The sequence below is a fragment of the Blennius ocellaris genome, assembly GCF_963422515.1.
Source record: "Blennius ocellaris genome assembly, chromosome: 9".
Classification (NCBI taxonomy): domain Eukaryota; kingdom Metazoa; phylum Chordata; class Actinopteri; order Blenniiformes; family Blenniidae; genus Blennius; species Blennius ocellaris.
The window spans coordinates 3431438-3455585 of record NC_137658.1 but is presented as its reverse complement, the minus strand read 5'-3'; the positions used below and the strand labels follow the sequence as shown (position 1 = coordinate 3455585).

Below are 24148 nucleotides of genomic sequence, written 5' to 3'. Positions count from 1 at the left end.
TTTGATATGATTTGGATAATTTCTTAAAAGTTAAAAATATGGCTTATACTCTTCATCTCATATGTGATATTTCACTCATATATAGTACTTTTTTTTAATATATATATATATAACTGAGGCTATTTACAAACAAAAAGGGTGGATGATGGGCGATCTCTGATCTGGTTCCGAGCGCTGGACAATTTGAAAACATGGCATCAGTTTGCCTCGAACTAAACATCTCTGTGGGTGTTTGCATACTTTTTTTCAAAATAGATTCATAATCAAAGGAAGATGCTCTGTTGGAGATATTAAAAAAGTATGAATCACTGTGTGAGAGCAGATAGTTTAACTCAGGGACAAAATCATGACACGTTGCACGGCTCCGGGAATCTTAGACGTTTGGTTGGAGAAGAGGTGAAGAAAAGTGTGACTGCAGATCGGGATGGGGCCAAGGTGGTACAGCATTGATTACATGAATAGATGCCAGAATTCACTCACATATTAACCCCCTCCCACCCCCTCCGAGAAAAACACAGTTACTTTTTATTGAACATATCCATGAGAGGCGCCGGGATGAATTTCATGACCGTATCCACGATGCTCTCCTCCTCCTCCTCGTCCCCGCAGCCGGTGGGCACCGCCTTCTTGGGGCGGGTGAGGCTGCCCTCGGACGCCTGCTCCATCGCAGCTGCTGCCTCGGCTTCCTTCTCCTCCTTCTTCTTGATGCCATACTGCAGAAGAAAGAACAGAATGATGTTAAGAAGAAAACAAATGTGACATATTAACGCCAGATCAATTTAATGGTGGACGAACTTTGCCAGGCAATAAGTGGATTATGCTGCACTGTGATTGCTTGGTGTGTCATGAGCAGCAGTGAAATTCTCAGTTTGCTTTAATTAGTAGGAATGCTTCGGACCCGACTGCATGGAGTACTCGTATAAGCTCCACCTTTCAACAAAGTCACATATATGAGACTTGGCCATTCAGATGGCGGTCCCATTGGAAGACATGTGGAAAACAAATCTGAATTGCACCGTTCACATGGTAACAAAACGGATGTGAGTCACTTTTGAGCAGACACCCACTAGTGGCCAAACATGCAAACTACATTGTTTTCAATATCTCTGCGATTTCCGTAAACAGACTTCGTTTTCAAATCGTTTAAATGCTGAAATTTTTGTAAACGATTGTCGAGTCTAGTCTAGATCTGAATGGGATCTTAAAACTATTAGAAATTGGACAATATACAAGTTGGAAAGATCTGAAATGTGAGGGTTTTCGGGACACTGCAAACGCCACAAAGAATGACCGAGGCATAAAAAACTGCATTTCTGACAGTGACAATGCAAAGTCGATCACTGTGCACAGCAAAATGGACATAAACTACTCATAAGTAAACCTCCTGAGGGTTTAAAGCTTTAACTTGCTGGTTTCCCACTTTGATTTAACACTCAGGCGATTCATTATTAAGATAAGTAACTGTTAGCCTCCGTCCAAAAAACGTTTTGACTATTTCAGTAAACTGCTAGTTTCTATGTTAATGTGTCAGTGCCTCTGTTGGCTGTAGTAATTATGATGATAAGCATAATAATATCAAACTACAAACAATTCAGTTGTTGTTTTTTTTTCTAGTTTGAACAAACAGGCTTCATCTACTTTGCTGCTGATATTTTGTACAAAATCAAAGTGTTACGTGAGAACCTGAAAACAACAATCAATATCCAAGATAGAGTGTTTGAATTACTCTGGCAACCAATTGATTCTTCTTTAAGAGCATAAATAAGCTTCAGGTTGCATTACTCTGAAGTGCAGTGTAAACTTTGTGTACTTGGCGTGAACAATGGGCTTTGTTAATTGTAGAGCAGCGACTGCAAGGAGAAATTAAGCTATTGATTGTGAGGCTGCTTTGACATTGTTTGACTGGTGTGAAGACTTTAAGTGCTGCTTACTTTAATTTGACCTTCCTGGATATTTTATGTACCAATTATAGTGGCAGAAGCACTCAGCAGCAGTTCTGGACCTCAGTTAGCTTATATAAGCCTTCGATTAAATCACGACTGTGTTTCAGAATTGGGAGAACAGCATCAAGTGGAGTCCAGCTGTTTCTGCAGCACAATTCTCTGATTGACAACTAAAGGTCTTTGTTTGACCATATTGTTTTCATATGTTTGAAAGCTTGTATGGTTTTATGTGGTACAATGTATGGAAATTAGCCTTGTGCTAAATTCGACATTTTTACAGTAACCTTGTTAAAGAGATGGCTGGTTCATTTATATGCACTGTCCCATCCAAATAAACAAATTAATAAATAAACAAAATTCTTCATTAATTTATTGTCTCACTATTTCTATGATTTTGTGCATTTATTTGGTTCAGTATTATCTACTGACACAACTAAAACAATCATTCTGGGTAAAACCTGAAGTGATTAAAAAAAAAAAAAAAAAAAAGGCCTCGTGGGAAAGTGTGTTTGAAGTCTGACTGACAGCTTTGAAGACTTAATGAGAAAGAAATACTTTCTCAAGAACTTAATATTTAAAATACACCGGAGTTTCTGTTTCTGTATTTTCACATCATCTGAAAGATGTGAAAGATGTAGTCTGCGGCGGGATCGTGTTTTCCCCACCTGCAAACGTTTTCCCACGATCGCAATAATGTAGTCTTCATATTGGGCCACTAGTGGGTGCTGTTTCTCTTTCTAATGAAACCACACACTGCTGCAGGCAGAGAACAATACGCTATGAACATTAGCAATAAACTCCAAAACTACCAAGTCCCAGGAGAATATGGACTGGGAGTCATGACACTCTGGAGGAAAACAATTACGTTGTTATTGTTTATCTATTTATACATGTGCATTTACTATGGCCGTGGTGCGAATGCGCTGTCGCAGCTCCATTTTGTCCCATTCACGCAGAGATTGACTTGCAGCGTTTTCAAAATGTTGCATTTGCTGTGTGGCTCCAAACACTGTTGTCATGGAAACGGAACCCCGGCACACAATGAGGGTTTTGCGTTTTCACTTTAAAATGTTGTTGTGACAACTAATTTGCTGTATTATGCAGACCCTTTCACCAAATCCGGGGGACCAATTTCATTTACACCTTAATCACAGTTTTTTTTGTTCTGCCATTTTTATTAAGTCTCAGCCTTGATATTAAAAGTGCCTTCAGATATGTTATAATTAGCGCTACAAGGATCACGGTTTTCTGATTTTTGTGCAGGAAGATGCCGTCCTCCATGGGAATGGAGCATTATGGGGCTTCTCCAAAGGGTGTTCTCAATCCATTCATACACATTTTATGGAGTAAAATCAGGTTAAGAAATTTACATTTCTCATAACTCAGAACAGCCTTGAATGTTTCTGTGAGCGTTCCTGTCAACCTAACTTGGGTACCAAACCTAAAACAAACAGAGTGCAAACTACCACAACACAACACTATCTTTAGTCTTAATTCTGCAAAGATTGTATATTAGGAGTTGAACACAACCCCCAGTTGTTGAAACAATGAAATAACTGAGAATAAAATAAATGTTAAGCACATATTTCTGCAGGGTTCTAACACAGCATCCCGACTGGCTGAATGTTCAGATAATGATGTTCAGAAGTGCTTCCAAACAAACACGTCAGAAGGTTTCATGCAACACCAAAAGAAATGTTTCTTTCTGACTTTATGGCAAAACTTTAAAAAAAACTGTCAATATTTACTGATGGATAATTCTCCCTGTATCTTCCCCTTTTCCTATTGTTTGCTCTCTGCTTTCCCTTCATGCTGCTCCGTCTCAAGTCTTTTACAGTCAGTCTCTCCTTTCAGGCTTGTTCCACTGTGACAAAGACTTGCATCAGTTGAAGCGAAGGCACTCGCACTTAGTCAGCCGCTCTCCACTCTCTATAATCAAACACTTCTCAGAGACTTGCTGTCATATTACACCCTCTCCCTCATCTTTCTTTCTCCAAAAGTGTTCCAGTGGAAAACCAAAACAAAAAAAAAAGTGGCATTAAGAGCCGATCCATAAACTCCAGAGACAGTGGTACACACATGGAAAACTTTGACATTCAGCTTCAAAATCCCTAAAAGAGTATTTATATATCCCATGCATTATTACTGCGGCCGGGTGTAATCTGTCACTGCAGGCTGCAGACGCTTTGATACCATCATTTCACATTTCATTTCCATCTTATCAAATATTAACAATGACTTTGTCAAAGGAAAAAATTGTCCCGGCGATACAAAGAAATAGGGTCAGTAAGGTTTTAAAATGTTGAAATCTACTGCTGGGAGTTATTTTTATAGATTTTTTTTTTTCCAGAAATAATGAAGAAAGAACATTTTTTTATTTGGAATTGGTGGGATTGGTTTTCCTCCAATATGTATTACTCGTGCAAATGGGTAAGCTCATTGTTTGTTGTAGACTCACATGTGGCGATAAATTAATAAATGAAATTAATGTAATAGCACAGTTTGTGTGTTTATTTGAACCAGAGGGTCGTGTCCTCAGAGTGCATGAGAATGAACAATGTGGGAATATTTTTTACCTTATCCCTGATGCCCTGTCGGATATTTTCTCTCTCCGCCTCCATTTTTGCATATTTGGCCTTCCTCTCCTCTTCTTGTTGCCTCAGGGCTTCTTGTCTTTCCTCCTCTTTTTTCTGAGCATCAGGGTCCTTCTCCTCCTCGCCGCCAAGCATCTTGCCCATGTCTTTGGTGGCCCCTGTTGTTGGAAGAAAGATTGACAAACAAAACGGACGTTTTACTCCTCGCAAGTATTAAAATGATGCACCACATTTAACCGCTACGATTTGGATGTACTTCTTTTGCATATAAATATTCATAGGACAATTGAAGAGCGGCACAACCTGCCCTCGGGCGAACTACAATCAAAAGAGAACAAGAGGTGAGCACCGTGAACAAGAGCCGGGGATAAAAGCCACAGCAATAATTCATTAGGAATCGTCTTGATTTGTCTTTGTGACGCCTGCCTTGCCCTTTTTTTTTGCGTCCTCATGCAAAGCAACCACTTGCAGCTGGGGGTCAAGACCTCAGGACAAAAGCCACGGAGAGCCCTTCAAAGGCTCACGACACACAGACACAGAGGCCCGTTCTGCCATTGATCTCATATCACGTCTCCACTTGTTCGATGTGCTTGGAGATCAAGAATGCAGTCAAGAGATTACAGCCCATGTTTCTGACAGTGGGGTGCTCAACGCCGAGGGCCTTATCTTTTAATTATAGCATTGGGTTTCCCATGTTGATTTGTATCTTAAGTGTAAACGTTAAACATGTACTGATGGCGCTTTAATTGTTATTCGAGATAAAAGGCTTGTTTATACTGGTGAGGTTTTCGGTAGGCAGTGGCATCATTCACTCTTTTCTATAACTGTCTTTGTATAGTATCCGGCATCAATGGAAGTGTTTCGTGTGGAGGAGGCCAGTGTTTCTACGTTGTTCCGATACCCCTGAGACCTCCCCCGATCTTGGAAGAGGCGTTAGGGTCGAGGTGGGGATGTACAGAATGAGAGGATAGCAGTGCTCACATTTATCACACAGTAGAAACAATACAAAGATGTTATGGAAAGACAAAGAAAAAAAAAAACCTTGCGGGAATAATCATGAAAACTGTGCATGTCCATGTTCACCATCAACACTGTCAGAGTTGTCAAAAAGCCGAAGAAGCTGCTCCATAAATTTGTTCTTGAATGACATGAAGACAGTTTTTTTTTTATCAGTGTCTTTGTGTTGCGCTCACATGAAGGCGATGCCACTTCATCAGTCACAAGTCATGTAGTCAAGTCATGTTATATAACCCCTCAAATGAGGTTAAGGCTCTGTTTTACATGACACCATTTTCAAACCCCCATCAGCCTCAAAGTCATGCTGTCAGTATGAGTCTTTAAAAATATATACATTATTCAACAGCTATAAGAGAATCTTTTTTGTATGGATATTTGAATGTATTTTGCACCAGAAGGTTTCAATAGAATTGGTTTTATGTTGAGATTGTAGTATTTTTTTTTATTGTAAATATTGAAAATATAGACATTTTCATCACATATTCTCTGATTCACAACAAAGAACAACGTTGGAGTTTAAATTTAAAAGTTTCCGTGGGACTATTTGAACAGGTTGAACTACCACTACTTGAAATACTACTCAAGTTGAAATTGGAAATTGAAATTCTGTCCACAGTGAAATAAAACATTGACGCAATTCAAGAATAATGGCCAACGACATGCCTTGAGACCATAGGGAAAGGTGAAATCCTGTCACTTTGAGCTCTTAAGGCACATAAAGACTCACAGAAATCATTAAGGGATTCACATAAACATGAAACTAATCTACATCCTCCTCTGAGCAATTGTTCAGAAAGGGCCTGTAAAACAAAACTGCCTCTCCTTTAAGTGGCAACAATTTAAAAGGCCAAAGTTGAAACCCTGAAAGTTGAACAGACTAATGCCGACTGTCAGCCTGCGTGTTGAGCTGCTCCGGCGGTGCCTTTGCAGATTGCATTTACACGCAGTTCTGCCCGTGCGTTCTCGCTCCAGAGGGTTTCTAGCTCTTCTTTCCAGCTCAGTGGCTGGAAACAAGCCAGCGTGCCGAACGGCGGTCCGGCAAGTCCTGAACCCGTGACTCCCTGCTCATTTCCAACCAGCAGGAAAAGAAATTGATTTTAATGAGAAGTGGACCTCCTGGACCACACCGGACGCACCCTGCTCCGTACACCCTGCCCTCCGACGAGCACACTTCCCTTCATTATTAGAGGCTCAGTCTCCACTTCGGTGTGAGCTTCGGCCTGAATCCGAAGCCTCGCAGACTCTCTGGAGGAAAAAACTCCAAGACATAGCCATCTGCTTTAGCGGAGAAATTGATGAGACAGAGTTGACCTTGAGGTTCTTGTTGGCAGTTTGAGCCAGCCATGTTGATGCACCACGATGAGCCCCAGTCCGTTTTCATATGGAGCAGGGTGACTGCTAATTAATGCCCCCCCCCCCCCCCCCCCCCCCTTAACTCTTTGCTTGTTAGTCTTTTGGACACATGGCATTATGTCATGTTGATGTATCACGGCCATCTATCTTAAGACTTTTCATGTCGCTGTAACCTATACAGTAAAATAATTTGCATTATGCAGCCATTAGTGTGGAGCCTGGAGTCTGCCCAGTCAAAATGATGTATGGTCAGAGACTTTAATCAGTCAAAAGAACACAGAAATCCCTTTTTCTAATGAGTCATGGACTTGTCTTTACCTCCAGTGGGTCAGTCTGTACTGAAGATAGTTATTTATATGATGTACTGAGTCATTACGCATTTGAGCTCACTTTTACTCCTGAAAATCTCAGCTTTACTGGAAAAAGGTGATTTGTTTCTGTTCATATTAACAGTTAAATCAATGGGTTCATTGTTGAAATAAAGCAAGTTAAGTGTAAAACAACAAAATCTTGAAATATCCTCCAGTTGGATCTTTTCTTTCTGTTTCCACATAATTCAACAAGTGGCTGATAGGGATTTTCCCACTAAAACTCCAATTATACCTTATGAAGCTTTATGAAGATCCACTGAAAAAAACAATATTCCTCGTGAGGATGACACAAATGGAGCCATAGGATAAAATCAGCCACTTAAACTTGTGATATCACATGAGAACCTGCCTCCTTCATAACACGCCACCCATGATGTATTACCTCCTAGTAATGGATTCCCATGTATTTCCATATGTTGCCGTTTCTCTTTGTTTTCCTTCCAAACCTCTGCCTCGCTAATCCTCATGCTCAAGGCTAATTAGCTTGTCTGATTGTTGACAAAGTTATTGTATAAAAGTCTGAGACGGCTTCTGGTCCCCGAAGCCTCTGTGTCGTGAAAGGCTGCCAGCTGTGGAGTGTGTGTGTGTGTGTGTGTGTGTGTGTGTGTGTGTGTGTGTGTGTGTGTGTGTGTGTGTGTGTGCAGTATGACGAGAAGGCTCCAGAGTGAAAGCAGAGACAGTCCAAGCCACGTTTAGAAAACCACTGAAACAGTACTCAAAATACTCAATTAGAAGGGACACAACAAATAACTCATCCGTCAACAAATGCTTTGGAGATGAGGTGATATGTTCAGTTGGAACAATTCGAATATGCAAATGGACAGAATCAGTCCAGGTCTTCTTATTGAGAATTTAGAGTGCTAACATATAAATATATTTTGCAATGCATTTCACTTACAGTCTGTATTGCTCTCCACCATTTGCGCAGTCCTCAAAGTGCTTTACACTGTTAATCACATTCACCCATTCCCACACATTCACACACCAATGGAGGCAGCTACCATATGCAAATTGCTCAGTTATTCTATTGGGAGCAGTTTGGGGTTCAGTGTCTTGCTCAAGGACACTTTGACATATGAACACGGGGACATTATTAGTGTTTCATAACCTTCAGCGGCACATCTAAAAATGACATTTGAATATTTGCCTGCTTGATGAATCACTGATGGCACACATTTTTTTATTTTCACAACACAAAACACCGCAAATACAAAGTTGTTGCTTATTAGTGGAAATATTTTTGCTTAAACCAACATTGCTTTCAAAATGTTTCTATCTTTTTCTAAATGAAAATGCAAAAACAATGCATTTTAATTTGAACCGTCGCATAAACAGGGGTCTGAGACTGATTGGAATATGAAAGCCATCCTGGAGTCATAAAAAGAAGGGGGCTCATCGTGGTAGAAAAATGTAAGACAAAGAAAAGATCAGAGAACAGACAAAGAGCTCACAGGAGACACTGCAGGAACAAAAAAAAATAGTGATAAGAGAGAGCAATCAGCAGGACCAGCTCAAGGACTCTGTGTTCCCGCTCACCCATCTGTCACCACGCCTCAGCAGTCCCATGGCTGGGTCCTTGCCTCAACCCCCCACCTACAGCGTTCACTAGCCAGGCAAACTGTCTTCATCAGCTTCCTGCCCCAGGCTGGGCAGGACGGTGGTCCAAAACCCAGCGGAGGGACCACCGAGGGAACCCTCAGGGTAGGAGAGGACAGGGGCAGAGAGACATCACACTGGAAATGGCAGCTGCCCTGCTTTCCAGCGCTCTCATAAGATTCAGGGTATTTTGCTGGTATCGTAGCTTCTGAGCTATGCATGTCAGCTCTTTTTCTTAAGCGAGGAAAAAAAAAAGAAAAGAAAAGTGTATTAATATAAAGTCAAAGTGTCAATTTTGATCAAGAAGTTAGATGGGCAACTTAGTTTACAACCAGGAAACCCCTTTTTAAATGAGTGTTCTGGGGATTGATGGCCCATGAAGGTTAAGTTGAGGAGCAGAATTCCCAGACAATGAAAGATTTTGCTGGAAGTGGTTCTAAACAAAGCCTGGATATTTTACAGTCTATTCCTGTTGCTTAGGCTCCGCCCCCTATCCTCACCCTACCCATCAGGCAACATTACAGCCGTTAGTATTAGCCAGGGAGCATCACGACATGTAACCTTTATTTCAGTTATGACTGTCTTCAGCAAAAATACAGCGATTTTGCTATAAATCCATTTGATTAAGCTCAGCAGCTACTTATTCCACCTCCATGTGTAGTATTCCTTAGTTAATAGGCATTTAGGTGAGGTATTCTCAGCCATTTCACTAAATGCCTTAGCTTTATTTAATCGAAGTATAAAGTAATTTTACGCTGCATAACTTTATCGTGTTTTTGTCAAACATGAGGAAGTCAAAGATGAAGCTCCCCGAAGTCAAATGCTGAAGTCATTACTACTGGAGAAATTGTAAGAGCCATTTATATTTATTGTTGGCAGGTTAATTAGTTTACTTAAATATGTTTTGTTCTTTCAATATTTGGACACGTGGTGTCAGTAAATAGACACAGGTTGTATATGTAGAGGGCATGGGTCACAGGAAGAGGAGGACACAGGTAGTGGGAGGACACACAGCTCTCACCAGACCAGTAAAAAGATTATTAAAACAAATATTGACAGGTTTCTATTTTAAAAAAAGGAAAAAACAACAGGTATGTTCATCTCGGGGTCTATGTTGGCTCACTCCTGCTCCTCCTGGGCAGTAATGACATTGTCGCTACAGTAATATTTTGTTCGAGTCAGTACATTGTAGGGGGTTTGGGTAGTTGAGTTTAATTTGATGCAAATTAAACCTGAATTTAGTCGTTATATTCTATATTATATAATCCACAACATAAATTAAAGAAAAGCTTAAATGCACATGTATTGGTGTGAAAACGACAATCCAGTGACTGCCTTTGTCATTCTATGTCTATTGAATAAGTAAAATAAATATTTGCTGTCACAAGATAAGAAAATAAGTGTAACTATGCATGTTATTTTGCTGAGGCCGTTTTCTTTATTTGAGCAGACACTGTGCCTTCGGTAATGATGTTCACTGCATGTGCGTCACACGACTTTAATATTTGCCTCGACCATTTGACTTGCTGAGTTAAATAAAACCGAGTATCAGCGTGGGCATTTAAAAAGTAACAAAAATATCACACTAACTTCTGAAAAGTTTGTGCAGAAGTCAAGGTCATGTTGTGATGCTTTAAAAGATGTGGTTATGCTCCGACACAGGTTTTCTTTTCTTTTCTTTTTTATATATCAGTGTCAGACCTTGGAAAGCTCCTTTGTTGACGGCAGCCCTGAGTCATTTTCACACCGGGCTGCTTGTGCTCGTGCTGAATATTGACTTTATGAAGGAGAGCGGTCGGGTCTGTGGAACACAGCTGTCCTTGGAGAGCTCTCACAACACTTTCAGTGAGAGAAGAGGAGAAAATCATGTTCGGTTCAGGAGACTGTCTGCATGGCTTGGAGTGACAGGAGAGAAATGTTATTTTAGACTGAAATGGACACGAGAAAACTGTGAGTTGTTGGGGAAAAGCACAGATGATCTTTTTCTTTTCATGCGATGTGCTCATATGTAGTCAAATGTATTGGCTGAAGTAGATGTTGCAGCATTTACTAACTATCAAATTAATTGCATGTTAATTTTTTTGTGTTTTGGATGATAAGTATCAAATAGACTTTCATTAGTAAGGTGAGCACCAGTGCTTAAAGTAAACACAGCGATCGTGTTGAAAGATTTGTTAAACTGCCCTTTATATTACTGTTATCTCACCACAGTGCAAACAAGAGTGGTACATAATAGATCATCATTATTTATGTTTTATTTTCCCCCATCAGCAAGCATTGGCAGCTGATACATGAAGGGAAACAAAAAAAAAGAAAAACAAAACACATCAAAAATATTTACTCCAAGACAATTAAAAGATAAAATAGCATCCGTCTCTTTAAGTCTCACTGAATCCGTTGAAAAATACTTATCATGGGGTCAGTTTGGCTCCGCTGACACATGAGAAGGGTCATACAATAAAATATTTTCCTTTGTTTTTCACATTGTAGCAAATATCAAAGAAGCTACAAATGTGCTACAACCACATTTTGCAGTGGAGGGTCAATAAACAGTCGTCTCACGTAGCTGCCATGAATACCATGATCTGGGAGATTGAAGATCCAAGGCATGAACGCCGTGAAAAGGTTGGATGATCGTGTGAGGAATACATTTTTGTGATGATAGACGAGAACAGGGTAAACACAGACACACACACACACACACACACACACACACACACACACACACACACACACACACACACACACACACACACACACACACACACACACACACACACACACACACACACACACACACACACACATATATGGCACATTTTACCACTCCAGCTACCTTGAGAAGCTGAAGTGGTAAGCGCTCGTCCATTCACACACATTCACACACAGCACGGTTGACGGCTGCCATGCCAGGTGCTTACACTCCATTGGGAGTAATGATGGCTTGCAGAAGCACCATGGACACGATGAGATGCGGATCAAATTGTCAACCAAGCCATGTGAAGATGCCCCACTTTACCAACTGGTACCGACCGTCGTGAACACCCCGATCCTCTCATTGTGAAAGAACTCCAACGCGTTTGCTTTTGAAACTGTAATGTTGCTTTGATGTGAGAAAATATAGAGGCCAAGCTGTCTGACTTTTTCCGTTTTAAGCAGGAAATATTAAAAAGTTGGTACAGGGACAAATGGCTCGGGGCGGCCATTTCTTTTCATTATTGGATTGTTCACCCACTAATAGGAAACATGAGCAGGAGTTAGAACATTGTGAGGCAGGTTGGGATGATGCATTGTTGCAATAGCAATTCTATAGCAATTTGGTGTTTTATCATGGATTTAATGCAGACATTTACATCCATCAGTAAATCAACTGGAACTAATGGAAAAGAAAGATAATTATAGTCCTCAATCAAACATGGATGCACTTTGATAGAAGAGGAGGTGGAAATGTATGATCATGCCAACATTTGAAGGATTTAGCAAACATGACTGAAAGGCCAGCAGATTTTTCAAGAGGAAAAAAAATAAAAGAGTATGAACCCTTATAAGATGTAAAGCATTCATCCCCTCCTTATCCACTGAACACCTCGGTGAATCTCTGAGGGGGAAAAAAAAGCAGCTTGAGGTGCATCATTCCTGTGCTTTATCACCCTTCCTCTACCATTATCATTGGAGGACAGCCACACAGAGTCCGGCCTTGGCTACGAATGCACAGGGAATGCACCACATTTATCACCTCTGAGGTTGACGTCAGGGACAAGGCGAAGCATTCATGCACACACACACACACACACACACACACACACACACACACACACACACACACACACACACACACACACACACACACACACACACACACACACACACACACACACACACACACACACACACACACACACACACACACACACACACACACACAGTCTGGGGTTGTTTTTGTGTCTATTTTGAAAGTGCAGACAAAGCAATTTCAGTTAAATAAATACCATTACAAACAACAGCAAACAAATAATTGCAAAAACATTTTTAAGTGCCAGAATGAACAATTAAAGGAATTTCAAAATCAATGTTCTCAACGGTTTAATATCACCGACACCGTCAGTTTCATGAAAATCATCATGATAATTAGCCTTGTAAAGACTCTCGGTCCAACAGTGTCCTTTGTCTCATCGTATCAGCTTTCTCATCCCGATGAGGTTCGTCGGTCCTGTGCTTGAGTTGACGGAGGGTAATCGCAGAACTTCATAAGCAATTACTCCTGAGTGGCAGCAGTAATGGTTCATGAAGGTGACACTGCAGCAGCGTAAAAACTCCAACACCAAAGGACTTATCGTACAAATCGAGCAATGAAAGCCGGGGGGGGGGAGGCAAACTGATTTAGAAGATGCAAAGAGGAGTCAATTCTAGCAGACGATGGGGAAACAAATCAAAGTCGACCCCCGGAGAGCTCAGTTGTCCGTCACAGGGATAACGAATTCATGAAACCCTGAATTGTGGGAGGTCACACTTTAAGAAAATGCAAAATCCAGTCAGAAAGACACGGGCTTGAGGTCTGTGAAGTGAGGGCCAACATTCAAGCAGCTCCACAAGAAGGTTAACAAAAGAATGTTGTGATGGATTTCCTGAAATTGTCTAATTTGGCTTTTTGGGACAGGAGGTCTTGACAGGATGAAGCAGAGAAGAAATACAATTGCATTAATTATTGAATCCATATTGGAAAATCTGTATAAAAATATATTTCTGGAGGGTTTGAATGAAAGCATAAATATGACAATTTCTTTTAATTACTATGTATGCCTTTAATTAAAACACAAAGCTTGCAAGAAACTAGGCGCCGTTACACAACCCCATTTACAAATGGAAATGGAAGACTTTTGTCATGTTTTGGTGTCCATTTATATGACAATACTGCTTGGAGCCACTGAAAAGGCAGCTTTTTGCACATGCACAAATAGATGCATGGGAATCGCCATCATCGCAATCCAACGTGGTCGTCAATCCATACCGATGTCCGTGTACTCATCATTGCGAATTATCATTGTTCTCTGCGAAGGTGTGGTTTCACTGAAAAAACAAGCAAAAGCACCAACTTGCCAACTTGCCAACTACATTGTTTTCGTTTTTTTCTGCCATTTGTGCCTGTCTTATTGCCTGACTGTGTACAGCCCCAGGTTGCTGCGAAGGATTTGGGAGATAATCAACCTTTAGGAAGATCCTGTCAACATGTGGACTCGGGGGCTTGTGTGTGTAAATCCCTGTCTGTGCTGAGGTCATGTTATCAACTCAAGGTCTCAGCCTCAGTCACGACACTGCAAGAAGTGTCCTTCAGGAAATTACTGCACATCTGATTGCTTGAAGGACCACGCTCTATAAACAAAAAAAAAGAACTGATGCAGTATTGTAGAAGAATTGGAGTTTTTTTGTTTTTTTTTCCTAGAGGGATCAATAAGGTATCAGACAGTACTCAGAAGGCGTAATCTTACACCAGGGCTTTCTTTTCAAGCTGTGTCTGGCTTTTTGATCTTTGCATGAGCTTATATTAAAGGGAAATAGCTAAATATACCCAGCCAGACAGCTCATTAAATGCATTTGTGAGGGAGAAAGAGACAAAGGTATCAATGCGGGATTGTTGTTTTTATCTCCTTTTTCCTTCATGGGAGGCAGAATATAGGGTAGAAATCTCACTCATGGAAAACATTTTCTTTTGAATAATTCTCAAGAAATCCATTATACATACAGCATCAGTATTCCACGAATCACACTGGAGAGAGAATGTGACTTGTCTTCTCAATTGCCATTTCAATGGGCCCCATAAAACATCAAATGTACCCCAAAACACATTCATCTTCTGCTGATTTAGTTTCATTGTGCTGATAAACACATTGAGTGTACCGTATGTGCTTTCACAGTTTTGTGTGCTTTTCTTTGAATAATCAAATCCTTGGAAAAACTACCCTCAGGAGTAAGAGGCAGGCGATGAAAAACAGTTGCACATTTTGGTCGATAATTGGAAAAGATCTACCGAAAAAAATACAAAACAAACAACAGCTGTCAATAACCACAGCAGCCAGAATGCTCGGAATCAGCTTTTACACTGCAGTGTTGAATCCAAATCATTTGACGATTCCTACTATGAACATAATCTATCGGAGCCATATGCTTCAGCCTCCGCTGGTGTTAAATATAGACTGAGAGCTGATGTTTCATCTGGGATGTCTCCGGTTCCTCCGGGTCTGATGACTCAACCACTCATTTTGCCAATAGTGTTCTTCCATTCATCTTACTGAGGTTGACAGCATCAACTCTTTCCGTCAGTTTACCCAAAAATAGTGCTTTGATGAGGGGAAAAAACAGGGTATTTAAATGAGCGCCGCTCAAAGTTTTGTGCCACCAGAGCTCTCTCTCTCTCTCTCGTCGCATGCCAATCAATCCACTCGCCGAGGTCGTGTGACTTCATTTTCATACAAATTATTCGCTGCCTGACGACATTAATGATATCCGGCTTTATGTTCGCTGCTTTTTCACTTTGTTGTGCCAGGTAGGGAAACTTGAAAGCACTTTTCTCCCTGTCAGATGCGACAGAAATTTGTTAAACTCTTTGCAGAGCTCAAATAAGAACTGCTTCTGAAAAGATCAAAACAACAAGTGACTCATGAGAATACATCATTGGTCTAATGAACCAGTATCCGCATCTGTCCTTGAGAATAGGAATTGTCTTCGATGGCAAAGACACATGATGAGACAACAGTCGCCACATTTTGAAGAAGCTTCTTCTAAAATCATGTGAGAACAAATGAATTTCCACGTCAGTTTCTGGGCAAAGCTGTTAATCATGTTGAAGTTGGAAGTTTGCTTCTTTGAGTTCTTCATTGTCTGTGTTGCTGGTTTACTTTATCACACATTCTTCTCACTCCACTTATTATTTGCTATTTATACACTTTCACATACCTGGGATGTGACTTCTAACACGTCTTCATGCGAGAGCCAATTAACAGGTCACCTAATTAATAGATTCCTTCATTTCCTGCTCTTGTAGATCTCTAATGAATTCACTGTATGAACTCATTCTTCTGTTCAGTAGATATACATCATGTGGAAAACTGACCAAAGGTTGGGCACCACCAGTATCGCCAGTCAGTCCCGATGTAACCTTACAGTAATTCTTTCTCGACAGATACATAAGTTAATAAGAAAATTCCATTTTATTCTAAACTAAAAAGTCTTCAATGAAATCTCCTCATGGACAAAGCTTCTTTTTTAATCCAGGAAGCTATTGCATGTCTGGGAGAATATATTAATGTTCAACTCTAATTTCCATTTTCCATAACAGCTTTTCCAACATGGCTAAGGATGCTGATGTAGCTCTTTCTTCAGCTCTGCAACAAACGGAATTAAAGTTATATGTACAGCAGACATCATAAGGTCCAGAGGCCAAACGTGGTCCTTCAGCTCTTTTAGATTATCACTGTGAAATCTTCAATCAAATGAAAATTACTGTTAATATTGGATTTAATATTATAAAAAAAAAAAAAGGTCAATTTTTTCGTGTTATTGGGAATTATTACATTATTGGTTAGGTCTAGCAATTGTTACCTCATAAAAGTAATGTTTCATGGTGGAACAAAAGAGGGTTAGCAGAAAAATATAGTTTTTAAATACTTATTTACTTACTTTGAAAAATGTAATTATGATTTTACTGAGAAGAAAAGTGAAACAGAGCAACAGCAGCTCATATAAATCACATTAATCAAGAGATTATTCATATTGAGCAAAACCAAGACAACGTATGTCTCGACCCTCGAGAGTGGTGCTAATTTTTCATGTCGTAGTTGCCCACCCCTATACAGCAATCAGCTGACAGACTGTTGTTCATTTAATAAAAGCATACTATATATTCTACTGTGGCTTCAGACCATTTCTAGATCTGCTATCGAAGAACCCATGAGCCGATTGATCTCATCCCCATGTGCTTAAAAAAAAGTATTTGAAGCCTGCAATTGAAGCGAAAACATGGTTTGGGGGTTGTTTACAGTAAAACACCACTGGAAATAAAAAAAAACCTCAAGCACAATCTTTGCCTTCAGCATCTGAATTCCATTGAGCTGTTCGGAGATGGTGAAAAAAAAAAACCCCTGCAAAGTTTCCCAAGTAGGTCATCAACTTTCCCTTCATCGTCATTAACCAGCCTGTTTACTTTATTAAAAAGAAATAGCCAATTCTGCCATGCTGAATTTAGATGAGTCCTGCATGGATGATGTAAAATTCAATTTGAAATGCATAAAGCAAGGTAAACAGTCTAAATTGAATCTCAAATTGAGGCATGACCTTTTTAGGAAATACATCGTCTCAAAGCGCTGAGCTCGAGAGAGAGAGAGAGAGAGAGAGAGAGAGAGAGAGAGAGAGAGAGAGAGAGAGAGAGAGAGAGAGAGAGAGAGAGAGAGAGAGAGAGCGAGAGAGAGAGCAAGAGAGAGAGAGCTGTGATGCTGCTGTCACCTCCTGAAACAGGCATTACCATGAAAACCCTATGGAGCTAAGCGCCGCTAGATCCTCCTCCAGTGTGTATCGTCAGCATTATGCACACACATTGATCCCTAAGACCCGAGGCGTCGGTTCCTCCTCACCCCCACTCGCCTCTGCTTTTACCACCGACCCCGCCTTCTGCATTTATGCTAAATAGCGAGAGCAATGATTCAATCCTCGGTGCCTCCTGATGACTTTCGAGAGCCTCAGCCAGAGAATTAGGATTCACGGCTCCCTGCTTCGCACAATCGCCCTTACCTCACCCTCCTCCCGACGTGTCTGAGTATACTTATCGATCACATGGGGGAATCTGATTGTGGTGATAACTGACACCATTATTCAAACGTGAGACTGCGCCGACCTTCACGCCCTCTCCCGCGGCTTCAGGATTTGTGCGGCTTTGCAGCTTTTTTGACCGTGTGAAATATGAAAATGAAATTCATGCCAATCCCCTCTCACAGCCCGAGACAGCGCTATACTGTACATCCACAGGAGGACTGAGCTGCATCTGCAGGCGTCGGGTTGAGCCGCAATTTCTACCATTTCAAGTCCAAGGCGTCGTTTTTGCAATTTTGTTTCGGAAAGGTTTTGCGTTTGCACAACAACGATTTTAAAACAAGGGAACAGTAGAAACGCAGAAAACAATGTAGTTTATATGTTTGTGCCATTATTGAGTACTGCTTGTTTTGGGTTTTTTTGGACTGAGACCACACATACATGAACACGGAGAACAATGCGCCATAAACATTAACAATGGGAGTAAGTGAACACTTGGATGGACAGACGAGGAAGTGGGATTGTTTTTATGGTGACTGCCAACTATAAAACTTCCAGGTCAGAATATGGACTGGGAGTCATGACACTCTGGAGGCAAACGTTGTTGTTCTCTATCAATTTGCACATGTGCAGTAGCATTATTCCCCCACCCCCCAATTTTTTGCCATTGTTGTGTAAATGGACCCCAAAACCCGTGGTAGCCAAATGAAGCTTCTTGAACCACTTTCTTTATTTTCTGGCTCCACCATATATATATATACATATATATATATATATATATATATATATATATATATATATATATATATATATATATAAAGACAGTGATTCATGAAGCTTCATTTGGCCATCTCTATACCCAAAACTCAACAATAGTTCTCTGATTTCACTTGGAAAAAGTTGTCTTGTAAACGGGGTCTTAATGATGTGGATGTCTCTTTCAATTTAGAGTTGTATCCTGCCGAAGTGAATCTCAGCTGGCATTGAGACGAAGTGCAAGTTTAGATCACAAATCCATCATAAGGCAACCAAAATAAATAGAAGGAAGTCAGGCTGACAATCATGTGGGCAATTCTGAGTCTAATTAATCTCACAAGCATATCGTCAGGTTACACAATGGGAGAACATGCTAATTCTCCACAGAAAAGCCTGCTGGGGGAAAAAAGAGACTTATCTACCATGGAATTGTAGAAATCCTTTAATGAAAAATATTTCAAGCTGATTATTTCACATTTTTGCTGGCATCTTTTCATCACCGCAGTGCAAAAAAGACCTTTATACCAATATATTTCTCATCAAAATGGTTCTCCAGCTTAATAATTAAGCCATATAGTAATTTGGTTAAAAGTGTCTTGCTTTTACATTTCCTCCGCCATACGGGAATAAATTAGATTTTTCAAATGCATCTCGAGAAACACCATTGTTCCTCATCAGTCAGTGTCTACGATGTTCTCAGTCATGGGTCTTAATATCAGTACACATCTTTCTACATTCCAAAGTTCAGCTGATCTCAAGAAGCAACAATAATAAATCGCTGCCTTCGTATAAATAAATCAGAATGTAATCTGGTAATGCGTAATGACAACAACAAGGAAGATTTAGAGGCCCTAATTGAGCATGGAGCATTCTTGTTGCAGGGCGAGCTGTAAAGTCTGATGTTGCCTTTCTGCCCTGACTTATTCACCATCATCTTCTCTGGAAGTAAAATGTTGGTAATAAAACTCAGCCTCAAAATCTGAGCCTGCTAAATAATTGCACTCCCTCGCTCTCTTTCTTCTGCTCCATGAAAAGGTCTGTAGAAATGAGATGATGCTGTGTAATAAAACATTTATTGTCCTCTCAGAAAGGCTGGCCACACTAATACTCAGTTATGAGAAAATGGAGAATGCTGTTCGTCACACGGATCGATCTTATTATTTTTCGCTCAAATGAAAGCATGACGAACTCCATTATCTCTCATAAATTAAATGGAAGAAAATCGTCAGGGTTTGGGGATCATGTTCGCATGCGTGCATTTTGCACTGTGGATTTTGTAAAAGAATGTCAGATACAAAAAATACGTTAACAAGATGGTACCTCACCGTTATGTTGCTTTCAATGCAGCTCAAAGTAGGCTTGAGTCTGCAGCAGGTTTACATCTGAGAATGTTGGCTCTTTTAGGGATTGCCATTGTTGTGTAAATGGACCCCCAAAACAAACGGTAGCCAAATGAAGCTTATTGAACCACTTTCTTTATTTTCTGGCTCCACCAGATATATATATATATAAAATAATGTACAAATGTACTTGTGTGTGTATACTTACATTTAAATCATCGGTTTTCTCTGAATATATTTTCATAAGCTAATCATTTATTTATACTATCATCAAAGGTTGTAGATATGGATATTTATGTGCCATTTCCTGTCTTAATTTCGAGGGTGACCTTGCTCCCTCTCCCCGAAGCCTCTCTCGACCTCCCAACACCATAACACAGTTATGGTGTTGGAGGTCAAGAGAAGCTTTGGTGCATAACTATCACTGCTGTGACACGTCCAGTGTGTGAAAACCAGTGGGAAAAATGAGAGACTGCTGCGGAAAGATTCCCCTTCATGCTTTTCCCGCGACTGACTCTCGTTCACGCCGACATGCACTGACACATTTTTCAGGCGGTGGCGAGTATTTCTAGATGTCCTCTGATGTTCACCACGCCACCAGTCCCCTGCCTTTCCCGCAGCTCTTTGAAGCTCCTCTGACGCGAAAAGAGCCAATGCAAGTGTAAGGAAGCAAGCTGAGAATCGAGGTCAGCGCTGGATTCGTCTCTGAGTCTACCTTTGCCTGCCCCTTTCTGAATTTCAAGAAATGCAATCCCCCATGTGAAAGAAAAATTAGGACAGAGAGGGGAGTGAAGCTGTGAAAAAGGTTTAGAATCAACGACAAGGAGAGGGTGAGAGCAGAGAAAGTGGCCGGCAGCTCGGATGGGGGAGAGAAAAGAATTGGGAAATAGTGGAGAGAAAGACCGGCAGAGAGCTGATTGTCGCGAGGAGGGGGAAGAAGTAGAGTGTGACGGCGGGCGTCGTGATGCTGACTCATCCGAGTCGGTGACCTTGGCTGGCAGAGGGAAGGGGAGCGCTGCAGAATATCAATGTTTCCTCCCCTCATGCAGAGCCAAGAGAAACGGGCCACAGTTTTCACATCTTTTTTAACTGTGTTTGACAAAATCTGGCAAGTCGGGTTACGCGATTCTTCGTGCGCATTTTGCTTAACAGAGATCCGGCCCACCGGCGGATTAACCCACAACACTATCTGCTAAACGTACAGAAATCAATGCTTTGCTTGGTTATTTGGGAAAAATATGCACGCAGCGAACACACTGACAATGGTGTAGTTAGTATGGAAGGCCACTGGAGGGTGCTGTCGCTTGTTTCTGTAATGAAACCACACAGACGTGCAGAGACCAATACGCTGAATGGAAGCACTTTGGTGCCTCTTCACGCTTGTCTTTCGGGCTCGCCAGTTACGATCGGATCACTCAATGCCAGGTCTGAATGAGCCCCTGAGTTGGACACCGCTGATATATGTGTGCTTAATAATGTCTTTTGATGAAAAACAGAAACTTAATTTCTACGAAACTTTATTAAACTTGTTTATCTCACATTTTGAAGGAAATCGAGTCCCGAGGTCAGAAACAGTCACCTGTGCACAGCTGTTGTTTTTGAGAGCTGAGCAGCTCCAATATGGCCTCTTATTGAGGGGGTGGGGGAGTGGGGGGGGGGGGGGGGGGGGTGGTGTGGACAAAAACAGGCTGATGCTGCTAATGTTCATGCCTCACAGACTTGCTTCTGGTTTAAACTGATGAATATATTTAGGTTGGTGATTTGAGCTGTGGGCAGATGTGGCCTTTTAAAAGCCACACTTGGGGTGCAGTACATGTGAGAATGCAGGCATGTTGGTGAGTGTCTGTGCTGCTAAAAGCTCCCGCACTGAGACATCAAATCACCTCCAGGCCCACTGGAGGTTTTCTGAAACCTCACCTTGCAATGGGGGGAAGGGGGAAAAACACAAAAACACATTTATTTTTTTCTTGTCTTCGTAGTAACATCCAAAGAACCCTGTCAAATCTGATGAGCTGCATCTCATTTATTTTCTCACCCATGGAGGTGCAGCTCTATCAAAACACATTTCAAAGCTCTCCAGCTATAAATGAATGGTTCTATCATGGGAGGCTATCAAGGTAAGGTCAGTGAGGACACTGTCAGGATTTATTAGATAGAGAACAAAGATGGATATTCTAAACTGGTGCTCTATTCCTCTCAGGGACAATCATTAGTGCTTTCATTGAGCCTTCTTCGTGAACCTTGATGAAATTAGCATGTAAAGGGAAAGATTTTTCCACATAAAGCGGTATATACATAGCAGGGCCTTTCAGTAAATCTACATCTTCCCAGATGGAGAGTGCATGCCTGCATGCAGCTGATTTCCTTTTGCAGGCACAGAAACAGAAAGCTATAAAGTCTAAACGGCATCAGGTACTGTGCTTTGGTAACATTCTAAAATACCAGATCAGGTGGAATAAATGACCTTTGAAATAAACCAATGAATAGTTAGACATGACATGAACTGAATGTGGATCTTTTACTTTCATAGGTGATTCAAACTGGAAATGCTTCACTTAATTATTTGGTCTTTTTTATTGCAAAACAATGAACGTGAATGTAATCTTTATTTGTGAGTGCAAATGTTCTTCCGGGCTGAGTTGAATCTGAAATGCAGATTGGGACTTGGAAGATGAAGCAATCTGTCACAACAGTTCTCAAAATGAAGCAAAAACAACTAAGGTCATTTTCTTTCTTTTTTTTAAACAGATAAAAAGAAAAGCACAGCAAAAGAAGGAGCTGCACAGGTTGGAACCAGAAAAGAGATCCCAGACAAACCAATGCAGACAAGCCTGCGGATGGCATGGACTCTAAATACACACTGGGACGAGGAAGATAATGAGGCACAGCCGACAACAGCCAGGGGTGTGGCCACACACAGAGACAAGAGACATAAACACGGAGCAGTCTCATGAAGCCGCGGTTGGAAAGGCATGGGTTCAAATGCTTCAAATGAGATTAACTGCATAATGTGATGTGGGAGGGGAAAACATGCTATTTTGGCTTTAAACCCATATAGAGAATAATACAGATAATGCTGTTTAAAAAAAACCCCAAAAAACCTTCATGCACTCCAGAAAAAGTCGAAAATCAAAGTCCAGATTTTTTTTTCACAGAGAGACGTTTGTCCATCACTCATCATTTGCCCGTGGATGTGAAATCACACTAAATCACTTAATTCTGACTATATAGGGTTGATTACTTCTTATGGACATATGATTTTACACAGGATTCCCTTGATTAATAATAACACAGTTTATAAAGCACCTCGGGATCCGAGCCATTGTCCTTCGTACTCGTCGAACGCTGCAGGCTGCACTGTGTCTGCAAAGTCCTAATACTGATGACTGCACTGTGTTTGTGAGCTAAAGTCTGTTCTGAAGCATCATTTCACCACTTCATTAAACCGCGTGCGATGCATGTCAAAGCAATTTCATTTTTTGACTTTTTCTGAAGTAAATGAAGTGTTTTGTTTATTTTTAAGCCTCCAATTTTTTTTTTCTTCAGTGGCCCTACTCTTCCGTAGCTGTACACAAGATACTTAAAGATACGATAATAATAGTTACTCATTTCAATGTGCCTCAAAAAAGTTGAAGAGGAAATTCACACAGTTTCAATTTTTAAAAAGTGCTACTTACATGAAAATACAAGATTTAATCTCTTTATGTACAGTCTAAATATTAATATAAATATATATTACAATTTCATAGTGTTTTGCTAACAAGGCAGAAAACTCTTCATTGTGCCACTAAGAATAGAATTCACTTTCTTTTGTAGATATAAACCACACACACTAATGCTGCAACAGTAAAGTAAAACTCCGGTTGAGTGTGTACGCAGTCGATTTGTGTTTCAGCCCAAGCCGGGCAGCGGCACAAGTGAAGCCGGCGCTCGCTGAGGCCTTCTGACAGACTCCATGTCTGAGAATGAGTCACTGTGAACATGAGCCACATCAAGACAGTGCCTGCAGTTGTGTACATGGCGACGCATACACACAATCGCTTCCTGTTTGTGAATCAGTAGGTTAATGCGTCTGACAGGAGCAGCTCACTCGGAAAATTAACCTTTTATACCTCGGGGTTGTGGAGGCCAAGGCCGGGCGGTGGCAGAGCGCGTTAACCCGGGGTGGAGGAGCCGGAGGGGGAGCAGGGTTTTAGGAGGCTAACTGGACCTGGGAGGTGTCATACGGGGGGGGTGAACTGATGTCACAGCAGCTTAGATCGCTCAGCTGGCTCATGATAAATAAGCCTGTGGCCCGGACGTTCGCCTGGTAAAACAATACTGCGACTGTTTGTATCATCCAGTAAAGACTCAGAGCAACAATTTGTATTTGCAGTGAT

At 41.0% G+C, this 24148-nt stretch overlaps 1 protein-coding gene across 1 annotated transcript in view; it reads right to left on the bottom strand.

Annotated features, from left to right (window-relative positions):
- Positions 1-518: 518 nt before the first annotated feature.
- cplx1 (complexin 1) overlaps positions 519-24148 on the bottom strand; it is a gene marked incomplete at both ends in the record, with an annotated part of 45162 nt that continues 21532 nt past the window's right edge. Inside the window, 2 exons of the mRNA XM_080502822.1 lie at positions 519-713; positions 4520-4695. Coding sequence (XP_080358948.1) covers positions 519-713; positions 4520-4695 — 371 coding nt within the window. The remainder of the gene's footprint in view (positions 714-4519; positions 4696-24148) is intronic.